At 39.1% G+C, this 17,583-nt stretch overlaps 1 protein-coding gene across 3 annotated transcripts in view; it reads left to right on the top strand.

The window, feature by feature from the left end:
* The window catches only part of LanB1 (laminin subunit beta-1), a 584,100-nt gene that overhangs the window by 231,137 nt on the left and 335,380 nt on the right, over positions 1-17,583 (top strand). For all 3 annotated transcript variants that reach the window (XM_067141389.2, XM_067141390.2, XM_067141391.2), the window contains exons 4-5: positions 756-877; positions 14,672-14,802. In XM_067141389.2, coding sequence (XP_066997490.2) covers positions 756-877; positions 14,672-14,802 — 253 coding nt within the window. The remainder of the gene's footprint in view (positions 1-755; positions 878-14,671; positions 14,803-17,583) is intronic.

The raw sequence follows: 17,583 nt of genomic DNA, 5'->3' as shown, positions 1-17,583 counted from the left end.
GGTCTTACTTCTTCCTCCTATTGGATTTGGATATTTTGTTCTTTTTTGGCTTTAATTTTATTTTAATCTTGGAAATATAGTGATCTGAATCTATGTCTACCCCATGGAGTACTTTCACATTATAAATTTCTTTGTGATAATTCTTGTCCATGGCCACATGGTCAATGTGGAACTCCCCCAATTTAATATTAGGGCATTTCCAAGTTATTCGTTTGTGTAGTATATTGATGTGTTTGATTCCTTTTCTCCTTTTCAATTTATCTTGTATTCCTAACCTTTGACCACCAGTATACATCTTTTGTCTTTTTCCTTTCCATGTGTTTATCCAGTTTCCTTATCTCACACTTCTCACATCAAGACTGAAGATCTGTCAAGATTACCTCTAAATGTTGAAAGATTGCACCCTTGATGAAGCTTGGAAGAAGAAATGAGATCGTTGGGTGCTGAGAAGAAATGGATGTTTGAGAATCGGGATTGATAAGGAGAGTGCCTATCTGTTTGAAGATGGCAGCGTATAAAGATGTGGAGATTGTTCTTGTTCTTTCATGTCTGTTCTAGCCTTCTTTCCTGTTGCTCCCTCTGTTATTGTTATTGAACTGTTACTGTGTTTATCTTACTATAGGTTCCTATCCATGTTCCTTTTTATGTATGATTTAATTTGTATTTCATATTATGTTCGCAATAATTTCATGTGCTTTCTTTCTTTTAAATTTATTGCCTCTTTGATTTACATTTTTCATTTTTTAATGGTGCAGGTTACGTTCCTCATCGACCACATCCATGTGAACAAAGTTCATGTTATCCTGCCACCGGAAATCTTCTCATAGGGCGAGAGTCTCGATTAAAGGCATCGTCAACCTGCGGTCTGGAACGTGAGGTCAGTATTCAAATTCTTTGCAGTGAACTTAGTTTCATAGACTGTTATCTATAATTGAAGTTGGAACTGCATAGTTTTCACTGATTTAATGAAGGTATAATACATGAAGGAAGTGGATATACCTCAGAGCATTTAATACTATTGTTGCGAATGATGAAACAACATATCGGCCGCACATACCAAAGTTTATTCCATAGGAGCACAAATGCAATTTTGATACAAGTCAGATGGAGGACCAGACTGCACCAAATGAGCAGACACAAACACATCACTCAGAAGGTGATTCAAATATTTATTACACATGAATAAAACACTGCATATGTACACATATGCACAACAAGATTAAGAGGTACACCAAAATCAGTGTACTGCTGCCGGTCGCCATGTTCAGTCTGATAATTAAAAAAATGCAGCAGCACTTTGCCAACTGTGACAAATGAAATGCGGCAGGCAAGTACCAACACAAAGGCAGCAACATACTACCCCCTATGAGGATCTCAACACTCAAAAACAAACTCATGTGTCTAAGCACAATCACTAAAAAATGAATTAAAAAAAAGAAAACTTCAGATACAACACATACAAATATACAACTTATACAAAATCTTTGGGCAATGGGCAGAATTTCACTATGGCACGGCACAAAAGACCAGGTTTAGTATTTACACTGACCACATGAGTAATATTATCACAACTAGGATGCAGCTCCTGGATTATTCCAGTCTTCCAAACCAGAGGAAGAAGGTTATCCTCACTTAGAAGCACCAAATCTCCCACAGTTGGAGTACACTTTCCTACAGAAGACCATTTACGTCTTTATTGAAGTGATTGTATGTATTCCCTTGACCACCTCTGCCAAAAAACGTGATACAGCTGTTGCATCAAATTCTGTTAAGTTAGACAGGAGCGGGAGCCGTTGGATATGTCTGGAGAGGGGATAGAGGTCAATCGTCTCCCTACTAGAAAATGTCCAGGTGTCAAATAGCATTGATCATTGGGGTCGTCAGTCATTGAACAGAGAGGAGTTCAATACAGACTCAATATGATACAAAAGAGTACTCAGCTCTTCAAAATTAAGAATGCATTTTCCTATGGTCCGCTTCAAAAGTGATTTTGCGGACTTTATTCCAGCCTTCCAAAGCCCACCAAAATGAGGACTAAGGTAAGGTAAGGTAAGGTAAGATAAGGGTGTATTCTGCCTGAAGGCAGGTCTGAACCTCCGCAGAGGTGTGCCTGAGCCGGAGTTTACGTGCGGTAGAGTGGCCAGTTCCTTTCTGCTCCTCCATTTCCTTACCCCCTCCCGCAAACAGCGCATGGCAACCCATCCAAATCTTGACAACACCCAGTGTTGCTTAACTTTGGAGATCTCACGGGATCCAGTGTTTCAACACGGCTACGGCCGTTGGCGAAATGAGGACTGGAGGGTGGAATAAACTTCCAATTCACATTCAAATTAGGTGAATATTCTTCTATTTCAGTAGAGGGATCCTTAATGAACTTATTGTTGGCTCCATCAAAATTTGTGCCATTATCACTCAAGATGAGATTTGGAAATTCTCTACGTGCCGTGCATCTTCTAATTGTGGTGAGGAAGTCCTGAGTCATTAGACTCTTCACCGTTACAAGATGTATTGCCTTAGTAACAAGACAAACAAAGAGAGCAATGCATGCTTTAAACTTTATCTTACTCCTTTTGTTATCACCCTTTATGATGACTGGGCCACCATAATCAAGACCAACCTTAACAAAGGGTAATGGCGGTTCAACTCTATACGAGGGTAACTGATCCATTATGTGAGTGGTGAATGGAGGTTTGCTTCTGAAGCACTTGTAACACGAATGGATCACATCACTAATAACTGTCTTTTCATGTGGAATCCAAAATCTGTTACACAAGGAAAACAGTACAGCCTGAGGGCCGGAATGCAGTAGCATCTCATGTTCATGTTTAACAATCAATTTAGTTACAAAGTGTTTCGGAGGAAGAATGATAGGGTGTTTTTCATTATATTCCAACTGAGAATTCATGAGTCGACCACAGACTCTCAACAACCCGTAATCATCAAGGAACAGATTCAAAGTGTTCAATGAGCTCGAAGAGGCAACTACATTATTAGACCTAAAGTCATGCAGTTCCTTCCCCTATTCACTAGTTTGCATCAGACTTATTATTATTATTATTATTATTATTATTATTATTATTATTATTATTATTTTCATTTCACTAATCCTCAGTTCTTCAGGGGTAAGTGGACTAATGAAACGAGCATCCTTAGTGGAGCGGACATTGGTAATACATCTCAGAACGTAGCTATAAACTCGCTTAAGTTTGAGAAAGGAAGAAAACTTCTCTAACTGAGGTGGGTGCACGTTAACTAGCAAGACTCTCAAAGAGGGTTTTGATTCTGCATTCACAGCAGATGGTGTATTACTGGCAACAAAATCAGCATACACTGGGGACAATTCGTACAACCAGGAGGGACCATGCCACCATATATCAAGAAAAAACATTTGTGGGGGTAAAACACCTAAAGACAAGTGGTCAGTTGGATTGTTGTGGGTAGTTACGTCTCCAATCTGAGACTGAAGTGATAGATTGAATTTCAGCAACTCTATTAGCAACAAAGGTTTTCCAACAATTGGCGGGTTTCTGTAACCAACAGAGAACTATCGTGCTGTCAGTCCAGCAGTATGTGGAGAAAGGAATGTGCAATTTCAGAGATTCAGTGACCTTGTTAGGTGAGAAAGCAGTAGAGCAGCACAAAGCTCTAAAGGGGCAATAGATTGCTGTTTCAATGGGGCAACTCTCGATTTGGAAGTCAACAGGATCACTGATACCTGATCATTATCAGATACTGTCCCAACATACACACAAGCACCATAGGCAGCATCTGAAGCATCAGTGAAGCCATGGATTTCAATAACCTTATTCTTAGCAAAGGGCATTACATTTCTTTGTACTCTGAGTTCATTAAGCAAGGGAAGCTCACTGTAGATAGCATTCCAGATTTCAATCTTTCAGATGAAGGTTCTAATGGATCATCCCAATTGATTTTCAACTGCCAAAGAGACTGCAGGATAAGTTTGCACTTAACCATCCAAGGGGATCAAATATCGAAGCAATGATACTGAGAATGCTTCTCTTAGTGACTTCCTTAGGTGCTTTCTTCAAATTTATTTGAAACAGAAACTCATCACATTTAGGATGCCACACAGTACCTAATGTTTTAATAGCTTCATCATTAGTATGGTTACAAGGTGACAACATTTCTGTATCCTCTACAGGGACATTGGCAAGGGCTTCTGGACAATTTGATGTCCACTTTCTAAGATGAAAATGTGCCTTATCAAGCATGGAGGAAATCTCTGATTGAAGCTCCTTAGCTTCTTCACCTGAACTAGTACCTGTGAGCTGGTCGTCAACATAAAAACAAGAGCGAATGATCTCTGATGCAATGGGGTGAGATTCCTTGTGTTCATCAGCAAGTTGAACTAGACATCTCATAGCAAGAAAGGGGGCGGAACTTGTACCATATGTAACAGTAGTAAGACGGTAGTCCTTGATTTCTTCATCAGTAGATTCACTCCAAACAATTTTCTGAAGATTTCTGTGATCAGGATGAATTAGCACACATCTGTACATCTTAGCAATATCAGTCGCAAGAGCAACAAAATAGGTTCTGAACCTTAAAACAATAGACAGCAAGTCAGGCTGAATAGTAGGGCCAGCCATTAACGAAGGATTCTACGCTATCCCATTTGGTGATTCACAACCTCCATCAAAAACAACTCTCAGCTTGGTTGTAGTGCTAGAATTCTTGAGCACACAATGATGGGGCATGTAAAAGCTTAATGAGTTAGCGGTCTCTGGAGGTCCAATTTCCATGTGACCCATTTCACTGTATTCTCGCATGAAATCGACATACTTCCCTTTCAAGTTTGGAAGCCTAGCAAATTTAATTTCAATCTGTTTGATCCTTCTAACAGCATTATGCTTAGACTCAGTTACAGGTGTCACCTCAGCACGAATAGGATGCTTGACAACAAACCTACCAGAATCATCTCTTTGAACACTATTTACGAAGTGTTCTTCACAAGCCTTTTCTTCAGGAGTAAGAACTGGTTGATGAAGTTCTTCAAGCTCCCAGAACATTTGGAGTTTAGTGTCAATAGAATCAAGTATTACAAGATTGCACGATGAGCCTTGTCATTATTCTTAATGCACGACTCAGGGAAAGTGCCTGACAGCACCCAACCAAATTCGGTATCTAACAAGGCGGGATAACATTTCTTATGCAAAATATTAGAAGACACAATTTCGTAGTAGACATCAGCTCCTAACAAAATATCAAATATGTCCTATCACTCAAAATAATATCATGAGGAATAACCTGATTGGAACAATCAATTTCCTGTGCAGGAAGTGTACTTGTGATTGTGTTCACAACTGCACAGTTCAACTTCAATATATAATCTGATACATTAGAGAATAAAGCAAGATTACATGTGGAGCTTACAGGAGACACATTTGCATTGCCTATACCATTAATAGGTAGATGGCAAGCCCTTGTATGGATACCAAGCTTCTTGACAAGATCAGAAGTTGCAAAGGATAACCGACTTGCAGAGTCTAACAAAGCTTTAACTAGTACAATATCTCCTGAACTATCTTTCTCCCCTACACAAGCTATGCTCAGTAAAACATTAGAGTCTAGTCCTGAAACAATCTTCATAGCAGTGGGTGAAACAATTGCAGAACTTGTAGCGTTATTATTATTATTATTATTATTATTATTATTATTATTATTATTATTATTATTATTGCTGCTGTTGATGTTCTTATTGGGAGTTGTTTGTTCCTTGTGAACTAATAAGTTGTGGTGTCCATTACACTGTGGGCACTTGTTTTGCTTACACTGTTTAGAAACATGAGAAGCTGAAAAACACAGTTAGTTTAATTTCCATCACAAACATGCGACGATGATCATTGTTTGTTTTGAATTTCCTACACTCAGAAATGCTATGATTATAAAGTTTACAAACCCTGCAACTCAAGGAGGTGCTGTTGTTGGTAATGTGAAGTGCTTTTAGGTTGGATTTTAACTCTTGTTTTTGTTCAATAACAGGTTTCTTAGATTCTGTCAGCTCTAATGTTTGACATTTTCTTTCCAAGAAATCAGTCAAATTATTTGAGGTGGGATATCTGAGGAGGCAAATTTGTTTTCTCATTCAATTCTATGGTTGGGCTTGATCTTATTTAGAATCAATTCCTGTAGCAAAATTTCGTGAAGTGCAAGTTGACCTTCCAAATTGTCAATAGCACTAAGGTTAGATTTTACTTGATTTATCAATTTTTGATAATCAAAAGAAGTTCCAGTAGTACAATTATGGAGATTGAGCAAATGTTTTACCTGCTGCGAAACAATCATGTGTTTATTATTGTACCTTTCATCAGTTAAATTCCAAGCAACAGAGAAATTCTCAGCACATATGGCTAGGCTATCTATCAAATCCTTAGGTTTGCCTTGAAGAGACAACAATAAGTGGTGTAGTCTTTGCACATTGTCAATGCGGGTATTGTTAATAACCAAGCTTTCAAAGGTGTTCCTGACACTCAAGTATTTTGTCAAATCTCCCTTAAAAACAGGCAGTTCAATGGGAGGGTGTTTCAAACTAGAGCTGGATCGAGTAGAGTTATCAGGAACAATGGATGAATTACTAGGACTTCTGGGTCTTTCAAATGAACAAAGCGATTCTTGAATCCTACCAACTATTGCATCATATCCGTTTTTAAATTCACTGCGCTCTCCAGAGGGGTTTTTCCTAGATTTTGAGTCTAATTCAAATTCTAGATACTCCCTAACAATACTGAATTCCTTTCAAATTTCTTGCAGCCTATTCTGTTTGGAAATCACTTTGTAATGGTTAATGTTATATTGCTTCAAGTAATTTTCAAGATGAGTTAATGATCTTTTAAGCAGGCCACGTTTTTAAACAGCCTTTGCTTCGGATTCAAACACCATGATAAATAGTTCGGGTAATCAAATATTGACAACATAATAATAGAAATCAATCTTACAACTAAGGTGATTATGCAAACAATAAGCTCTATATTGAGTACATTGCATTCATTTTGCATTGTTGGAATCAGTGACAGTCTTTGAATGGGACCAACAACGTAGGTAGGTGCATACAAGCATGAGATAACGTATAATAAGTCCTAAAATATGCAAAATACACAAAGTGGCCCGACACATTATCAATATGTAACTTTATATTGCCTGTGAGAAATCAAGACAAATCTGTTCATTCTATACACGGAAAGTGCTAGCAGTGGGGTTAGGATATTAGGCAGGATGTCCACCTTTGTGAAGATAGGAACAATAAAGACAATGGAACAGACTTACAGTATATAGCGCTGCTGTATCATTATTCATTACTACCACTGGAACCACTCCTTGACTGGAACCACATGGCCAAGGTGACTGGTAAATCCAAAGGATGACATCTGCGATGTAATGTTTGCTGGAGTCCAAATTCCAAGCAGCATTTAACATCTCGAACATCAGGGTATCAGATACAAACTAGTGTAAACAGCTCACAAGAATTGATGCGTTAGCATGTGGTAACATTGCCTGCCCTGTGGTGTAGGGGTAGCGTGCCTGCCTCTCACCCGGAGGCCCCGGGTTCAATTCCTGGCCAGGTCAGGGATTTTTACCTGGACCTGAGGGCTGGTTCGAGGTCCACTCAGCCTACGTGATTAGAATTAAGGAGCTATCTGACGGTGAGATAGCGGCCCCGGTCTAGAAAGCCAAGAATAACGACCGAGAGGATTCGTCGAGCTGACCACACGACACCTCGTAATCTGCAGGCCTCCGGGCTGAGCAGCGGTCGCTTGGTAGGCCAAGGCCCTTCAAGGGCTTTAGTGCCATGGGGTTTGGGGTTTGTGGTAACATTCCTCAGATTGCGAACATGCAATTTCAAAACAATTCCAAAGCAATGTAGACTTCGTTGAAATCTCAATATAACGTATTCAAACATTTGTAGTAGTTAATTTTAAGCACAATATTCTGGTGCTTCAATACAAAAACTGTTCAAAATATTTTTCGTGCAAAGCTCGTTGCTATGTTCAAATGACGGTTGTAGACAGCAATACATGGCAAAGTTTATGCTGTCTAGCACAATATTCAAAGCTGTACATTGTTTAAACATCATAGTTCACAATGGTTCTCATCACATCTCGGAAGGGCCAAAATTTGATGTTGTGCCCGAGAAATCAACATAACACATAACAAAGTTCATTTCCATAGGCGCACAAATAAAGGTTGATACAAGTCGGATGGAGGACCAGACTGCCCTTCATGAGCAGACACAACACGTCACCCAGCAGGTGATTTAAAATATTTATTCCACATGTGGGTACTTGTAGTCACGTCCTAGTTCGTGAAGCATGGGCAACGGCTGAGTAGCCTAGTAAGTGGTCCTGAGAGTCGGGATAGCAGTTGCTATGGAATGGGAGTGGCATCTCGAACATATTCTGAGTCGTGGCCCTCCTTGTGCTCAGGCGGCTAGGACTATACAATCTACCGGTGGTCCATAACCCGTTAGAGGAGAGATCCTCACTTGGACTATGTGCAAGTAGGGTAGCATCCTGCTTCATGAATTTACTGAGCTCAGAACATTTTAAGCAAGCCTCGGACCTATGGGAGTAACGGAGTCCCACTTCCATTTGACAGGCGAGGGACTCCTTGGAAACAACTTGGCGAACGAAATGGAATTCGATGGGGAGCTATCAATATTAATGGGGCTTATGGAAGAAAGAAAGTAGAACTGGCTGAGTCAGCAAAGAGGATGCATCTGGATGTGCTAGGAGTAAGTGATATTCGGGTAAGGGGAGATAACGAGGAAGAGATAGGAGATTATAAAGTGTACTTGACGGGTGTTAGAAAGGGAAGGGCAGAGTCTGGGGTAGGGCTCTTTATCAGGAATACCATTGCACGCAACATAATTTCTGTTATGCATGTAAATGAGCGAATGATGTGGGTAGATTTGTCAGTTGGAGGAATTAGGACTAGAATTGTCTCCGTGTATTCACCATGTGAGGGTACAGATGAAGATGAAGTTGACAAGTTTTATGAAGCATTGAGTGACATCGTGCAGGGTCAACAGCAAGGATAGAATAGTGCTAATGGGCGATTTCAATGCGAGGGTTGGGAATAGAACTGAAGGATACGAAAGGGTGATTGGTAAATGTTGGGAAGATATGGAAGCTAATGGGAATGGGAAGCATTTGCTGGACTTCTGTGCTAGTATGGGTTTAGCTGTTACGAATACATTCTTCAAGCATAAGGATATTCACCGCTACACATGGGAGGCTAGGGGTACCAGATCCATAATAGACTATATCTTAACTGACTTCGAATTCAGGAAATCTGTTAGGAATGTACGAGTTTTCCGGGGATTTTTCGATGATACAGACCACTATCTGATCTGTAGTGAACTAGGTATCTCTAGGCCTAGGGTAGAGAAAGTGAAATCTGTCTGCAAACGAATAAGGGTAGAAAATCTCCAGGACGAGGAAATTAGACAGAAGTACATGGATATGATTAGTGAGAAGTTTCGAACAGTAGACAGTAAGCAGGTTCAGGATATAGAAAGTGAATGGGTGGCATATAGGGATTCTGTAGTAGAAACAGCAAGGGAATGCTTAGGACCAACGGTGTGTAAAGATGGGAAAAGGCGAACATCTTGGTTGAATGATGAAGTGAGAGCAGCTTGTAAACGTAAAAAGAAGGCTTATCAGAAATGGCTCCAAACAAGGGCCGAGGCAGACAGGGATTTGTATGTAGATGAAAGAAACAGAACGAAACAAATAGTTGTTGAATCCAAAAAGTAGTCATGGGAAGATTTTGGTAACAACCTGGAAAGGCTAGGTCAAGCAGCAGGGGAAACCTTTCTGGACAGTAATAAAGAATCTTAGGAAGGGAGGGAAAAAGGAAATGAACAGTGTTTTGAGTAATTCAGGTGAATTCATAATAGATCCCAGGGAATCACTGGAGAGGTGGAGGGAATATTTTGAACACCTTCTCAATGTAAAAAGAAATCATCCTGGTGGTGTTGTGGACAGCCAATCTCATGGGGAGGAGGAAAATGATGTTGATGAAATTATGCTTGAGGAAGTGGAAATGATGGTAAATATACTCCATTGTCTTAAGGCAGCAGGAATAGATGAAATTAGACCTGAAATGGTGAAGTATAGTGGGAAGGCAGGGATGAAATGGCTTCATAGAGTAGTAAGATTAGCATGGAGTGTTGGTAAAGTACCTTCGGATTGGACAAAAGCAGTAATTGCACCTATCTATAAGCAAGGTAACAGGAAGGATTGCAACAACTATCGAGGTATCTCATTGATTAGTATACCAGCCAAAGTATTCACTGGCATCTTGGAAGGGAGGGTGCGATCAGTCGTTGAGAGGAAGTTGGATGAAAATCAGTGTGGTTTCAGACCACACAGAGGCTGTCAGGATCAGATTTTCAGTATGCGTCAGGTAATTGAAAAATGCTACGAGAGGAATAGGCAGTTGTGTTTATGTTTCATAGATCTAGAGAAAGCATATGACAGGGTACCGAGGGAAAAGATGTTCGCCATACTGGGGGACTATGGAATTAAAGGTAGATTATTAAAAGCAATCAAAGGCATTTATGTTGATAATTGGGCTTCAGTGAGAATTGATGATAGAATGAGTTCTTGGTTCAGGGTACTTACAGGGGTTAGACAAGGCTGTAATCTTTCACCTTTGCTGTTCGTAGTTTACATGGATCATCTGCTGAAAGGTATAAAATGGCAGGGAGGGATTCAGTTAGGTGAAAATGTAGTAAGCAGCCTGGCCTATGCTGACGACTTGGTCTTAATGGCAGATTGTCCCGAAAGCCTGCAGTCTAATATCTTCGAACTTGAAAATAGGTGCAATGAGTATGGTATGAAAATTAGCCTCTCGAAGACTAAATTGATGTCAGTAGGTAAGAAATTCAACAGAACTGAATGTCGTATTGGTGATACAAAGCTAGAACAGGTCGATAATTTCTATTTAGGTTGTGTGTTCTCCCAGGATGGTAATATAGTAAGTGAGATTGAATCAAGGTGTCGTAAAGCTAATGCAGTGAGCTCGCAGTTGCGATCAACAGTATTCTGTAAGAAGGAAGTGAGCTCCCAGACTAAACTATCTTTACATCGGTCTGTTTTCAGACCAACTTTGCTTTACGGGAGCGAAAGCTGGGTGGACTCAGGATATCTTATTCTTAAGTTGGAAGTAACAGACATGAAAGTAGCAAGAATGATTGCTGGTACAAACAGGTGGGAACAATGGCATGAGGGTACTCGGAATGAGGAAATAAAGGCTAATTTAGGAATGAACTCGATGGATGAAGCTGTACGCATAAACCGGCTTCGGTGGTGGGGTCATGTGAGGCGAATGGAGGAGGATAGGTTACCTAGGAGAATAATGGACTCTGCTATGGAGGGTAAGAGAAGTAGAGGTAGACCAAGACGACGATGGTTAGACTCGGTTTCTAACGATTTAAAGATAAGAGGTTTAGAAATAAATGAGGCCACAACACTAGTTGCAAATCGAGGATTGTGGCGACGTTTAGTAAATTCATGGAGGCTTGCAGACTGAACGCTGAAAGGTATAACAGTCTATAATGATAATGATTATGTATGTATGTATGTATGTATGTATGTATGTATGTATGTATGTATGTATAAACACCCCATATTTACACACATATACAAAGAATAATGTAGAGATACACCAAGATGCGTATACTGCTGCCGGTCGCCATGTTCAGTCTGGCGAAGATAATATAAGACACGGAAGCACGTTGCCAGCTGTGAAAATGATGACATGAAATGCGGCAGGCGAATTGCCAAAACGAAAGTCGCAACAATATGGATCAATGACCATGCGGTTTTATACCTAAAGACAATCGTGACAAACACCATCGCCAATTAACACGATTGAACAAAATTTCCATGTTAGCACTGCTTGATGTTGATGTGGACTAAGCAACAAAAGTCTAAATTCATAAATTCTTTTATAATAGTTGGCACAGTAAAACCGCATAAGACATAAATGATCGGAAATTGTATTCTCTATAACTTTTGTTGTATAGTTCTTTTTGATAGGAACAGTAACGTAGGTATTTAAAAATTAAATTTTAGGTGCCTTCCCCTAAACTACCATTTCATCCAACATAAATAAAATTATGTATAGCCTAGACTATAGTGCCTTATTCCTTGACTTTACAACTGATTTTCATGAAATTCTGTTCACTTATTTTCTTGTGGTTCGGCGTAGATGTCGAATTAGCACCAAAAATTGAAATTCATGAATATCTCTGTTATAGTTGGTACAGTAAAAATATTTAAGACACGAGTGATCGGAAATTTAATTCTGTATAACTTTATTTACTGGTATGTAGTATTTATTGATAGGACCACTAATGTACAGATATTTGAGAATTAAATTTTAGGCCTTCCCCTAAACTACGATTTTACTCGGTGTGAATAAAATTATTTACAGTCTTAGATTGTAGTCTCTCATTCCCCAACAATATTCTAACATCGGATGGCACTTCTCCTGTATTACACATCTTGCACACTAAATGGAATAACCTCCACATGCTGGTTTATCTTAATTTGGTCTGTAATTCTGAATGTATGTCATCAGTTGCAGGTGTTTGTTCCTATTTAGGTCTCTCGAAGCTCTGTTGAATTCTGAGCACAAAATTGGGTCTCCCATTTCATCAGCATAAGCAGCTGCTTCTTGTCCCAGAACCTTATCGTCTACTTCTTTCCCGTGATACAATTGTTTAATATGTTCCCACCATCTTTCTGCCTTGTCTTCATTCTTTAGAAGTGGTTTTCCATTGGAGCTGTTAATATTCATACACCCAGTTTTCCTTTCTCCAAAGGTTTCCTTGTTTTTCCTGTATGCAGCACCTACTTTTCCCACAACCATACAACCTTAAACATCCTTGCACTTCTCTTTCATCCATTCGTCCTTAGCTGTCCTACACGTTCTGTCTACTCCATTCTTTAATCGCCTGTATTCTTATCTGCCTTCCTCATTTTTTGCATTCTTGTATTTTTGCCTTTCATCTGTCATGTCAAATATCTCCTGAGTTCTTCACTGATTCTTGCTTGATCTTACCTCTCTTCCTAACTTTTGTTCTATTAGCAAAGATGGGTAGATCCACCTATTCAGTACCTTAAATTATATGCTGTTATTATTTATTCATTATATTTATATTATTCTGATCCATAGTTCTACATTTCATACAGATTTATACTTAATCCATAAGCCAAAATTACTTTAAGTAGCTTTGGAACCCATTTTTCTGAATATGATCAAACTACAGTATTATAAAGGTATGCAGAATCACTCTTCAAGCACTTGTTTTTTCCTTTATAGTGTGTTTACAGGTGACAGAAATACTTATTTAGAGCTACTTGGACGTGTACTCAGTTTACCACAGTGCTCATTTCTGATAATAAATATTAAATTTGTAATATGCGAAGTGTCCAGCCCCGCGGTGTAGGGGGCAACGCGTCCGCCTGTCACGCGGCAGCCCCGGGTTCGATTCCCAGCCGGGTCAGGGGTTTTTAATTGTAAATGATTAATATACCTGGCCTGGGGACTGGGTGTTTGTGCCGTCCTTAACGTTCCTTTCCTCACATTCAACACTCTACACTTCCGCCATTCTACTTACACGCAGGTTCCTATCATATGGTGCAAGTAGGGGCAAAAGATCTCTATAGGTCCCATTAAAAAAAAAGCGAAGTAATAACATTCTTACACTTCGACTACACCTTGGGATGACCAGCTTAGTATGTACAAGGTAGTCTATTTGTTCCTGTAGTATGGAATCTTACTTTCTCATCAGTGCTGTCTCAAGCTGTTGGAGAGTTCTGAAGCTGACCAACATCCTCTAATGCATCATTGAAGTGTAACCCATATGTGTTCAGTAAGGTTTAAATCATGGAAACAAGCTGATAATTTGAAATGATCATTACCTGTTTTTAGATATTCATCCACCCCAACAGATCCATATGAGCAGCCTTTTCACATGTGAAAAGAAATCCTAGTCCCTCTATATCCTTAATAATTGGAGCATTGCAAGATAATACCCCCTTATTAAATGAATGTAGGTACATGCAATCAGCATGATGCCATCTCGCCCCATACTAGAACATTACTGCCTCCTTTTTCAAGGACGATGGTAGAGTTGAACCAACTGTCAGGAGGAGGTATATCATATTTCACTTGCAGATGAAGTCTCTACTTTTCTGAGAAAATAAGCTTAAACTTTCTGTTACCAAACACCATGTTTAATGTATCAGACTAGACTTAACTCATCTAGATTTCATTCTGTCATGCTGTTACAACTGAAATATTTCCATATCACTCTATTTCATAGGTTGCTTCAGAACAATTTTAGCATTGAATAGTTCTAATGCTATGTGTGTTGATAACATTATTAACTGTGAAATATTATGCATTGCAAGAAAAGTTGCTTTCCCTATGCTGTATAGAGTGACATCTAAATACTTGAAGGAGGGCACCACATTGATCTTTTCTTCTCCATATGTGTAAATATATTATAGTCTGGCCAAGTTTCCTGTTCTCTATCCTATAATCAAGTTCAAATTCTTGCTTATTTCCTTCCCATATTCATTTTCTTCCATAGCTCAGTTGTTTATAATACAGTTATAGTTTGTATTTCTTGTTTTAGGAACGATATTGTATAGTATCACATCTTGAAGATAGAAAGAAATGTTTCCGATGTGACTCAAGGGATCAATATGCTAATAACCCTGCACGCAGTCATCGAATTGAAAATATTGTTTACAAAAATTTTCCTGGGTAAGTGATTTTTTTTTTTTTTTTAACAATTACACTTCGATAAATATTCCATTAATTTTTTTATGGCATCACAAATAATTTTGCACATGTGCATGCTATAAACTTCTTTTCTGCCCATCATTAAAACATGCCATTTTAATACTACAATTAATTCTTAGTATTCATTCGATTTACCTAAATGATTAGTAGATTTATGTGCTTGTGTAGATTCCTTCCTGCCTTTTAATTATTTTTACTGGTGTAATTGGAATTTTCAGATAAACCTATTTGTTATAATATACAAGGGCTGTTTCTTTATTAGTAGCAACTAATAATTGCAACTGATACGAAAGAGAGAATCTTTATGAAAGGTCTACAGTCCCCCAGTGTAGTCCCTGGCATTATGTAGAACCCATTGCAAGTGATGTGGAATCCATAGTATCCTTGTAGCAGCACCTGTTCTCCGGATGGTGCGAATGAAGTGGTCTGCCACCTGCGGAATGTCGGAAACAGTTCGGAAATGGATGCCACAGTGCAATTCCTTCATATTTAATGAAAATGACAGGGGCTTAAATGTGGTAAGTATGAAGGATGATAGAGTATTTCCCAATGCCATTAAGCAAATAAATCAGCCACCAGTTGCACGACATGCACCCAAGAGTTGTCCTGCAAAATGATAGGAGGCATCTGCAGAATGTGTCGTCATATTTTATGTAATGCTAGCCGCAAGTGATGTTCCAAAAATGTACGGTAATATTGCACAGTTACTGTCTGTCTTTCGGCTACATTATGAATTAAGATAACACCATCACAGTCGTAGACCAGAATCACAATTGCCTTGACATTGCTGGGGTTCTGACGCACTTCTGACTTTTGTGGCAACCCGTAACAACTCCGTTTGTTCAGTTGGTGTTTCAGTTTGGACTCGTACGTTAGGGCCCATGTTTCATCCATCCTTTGCACTCATAGCGTTCAAAGTGGGTTTGCGTAGCATCATATTATTGCCATTTTTGCAGTTCCATCAAACAGTGTGAAACCCATCATGATGCAGTTTTCTCTTGTCGAGGCGGTCTTTCATTAGATGAGACACAGTCGTAGGGGCTATGTCTGTCTCTAGGGCTAACTCGAAAACCGTCTGGGTTGAATCTGTTTCCAGTAACCTGTCGACAAGCTGCAAATCCTTTTCACTGACACCAGGGTGACCCAGCCGAATCATGTTGGCCACATGCTGTCAACTATCATTTGTCACACAATTTGAGTATGTTAAAGTGACCTTGGGTAAACAAGGTTACCAAGGCATAGGTATGTTACTCAAACACTCATCTGAGCAAGCGAAGTGTGGAGTGTGAACACTGGGGCAAATAAAAATATCCATGAGAGAAATAATTGTATTATGGCGACACAAGATTAAACTAAAGCAAATTACGCTCGAGATTTCTTGACCTTAAATTTCACCAAGAATCTTACATGAAACTGAGGAAGATGGAATAACAATTTCACAAGAAAAGATATTCATTGTCCTCATGAAACTTGAAAATTTTATTAAATATGAGCAATTTTCTGTTTCCCTCTTCAAAACCTTTTAAGAAAGGGTGGTAGTGACATAAGCAATGAAAAATTATCTCTTTATCATCACAAGGGGACAAGGATGTCAAAGATTAAGAAAAGAAAAAGAAAAAAGGAGATATCTAGGTACATTTTTACATTACAATTTCAAAATATAGCTCCTATGGTCAGCATATCATTAAATCAATTGAGTTTCAAATAGGAGAAAATAGCTGACACGACCACATGCTACAATCATACATCATGTACATGAATCATTGAATAAGAAACAAAAGAGAACAAGGATACAAGCAAAATAAGTTTTGCCTCTCCAAAACAGACATGTTCAAAAATTCCAAAACATCCATATCACTCGAGTCCAGCTCTTTACAAAAAAAAGAAAAAAATAACCTCCTGAGCATTTGACTCCAGTTTGAAAAATTGAGTGAAAAGGAAGTCAGTTCAGTTGGCCTTGGGCTTGTTGATAAGTACCAGGGAACAGAGCCACGCTCCAAGCTTGCCAAGAATGCCTTAAGGGACAAGATTTTGACTTTGACATTTGTGCTCATTACTTCAAGTTCTTAGAGAAAACTAAAACGCTGAGAAAAAACAGAATGATCATAATCTTTGACTAGTAGAGGCAGAGGGTACACAAGGTAAAACAAAGTGTCTTTGGACCAGTTCTCATGAACCTGAAACTGTTGCACCACACAGCCTTGACAATACGATAAAGTAATGTTATGCTAATTTACATGTGTAAATTAGTATTGCCTTAAATATGACCAGGTGAAACTTTCACCTGCCATGAATTCTATAGATTCAAGCGTTTGAAGTTGACATGTTCATAATGCCGTCTAGCAGAGGCCCATCCCACTTTGTGTAAACACCAAGGGACTGCATGGCATGGCACGGCACAGCACGGCACTTGGCTCTCTTCTCTTGAAACCACAACTTGATGATGAATGGGCGAGTTGACAGAATATTACTCCAATGAAGAGAGGTGACGTAACAAGTCGCATGATATAAGAAAGTTCACAGAAAGGTGACAAGGTGGTTGGCACATGTTTTTCAGATTAGTTTGTTCTAAAATACATTCAAAGTGTGAAGTCACTTGAGGTGAGTGTATCTCTTCCTGAGGCAGGATAATAGGCCAAATTGAAAACTTAATTTCTCGGCATAGTGAAGACATGCTGAATCCAGTCAGCGGAAACAAAGGTAGAGTTAATAAAGCCTGCAGAAAGCCAGTTGTTTGCCGGG

The sequence above is a fragment of the Anabrus simplex genome, chromosome 2 (assembly GCF_040414725.1).
Source record: "Anabrus simplex isolate iqAnaSimp1 chromosome 2, ASM4041472v1, whole genome shotgun sequence".
NCBI classification, from domain to species: domain Eukaryota; kingdom Metazoa; phylum Arthropoda; class Insecta; order Orthoptera; family Tettigoniidae; genus Anabrus; species Anabrus simplex.
The sequence above is the reverse complement of the archived record's forward strand: the minus strand, read 5'-3'. Positions and strand labels throughout refer to the sequence as shown.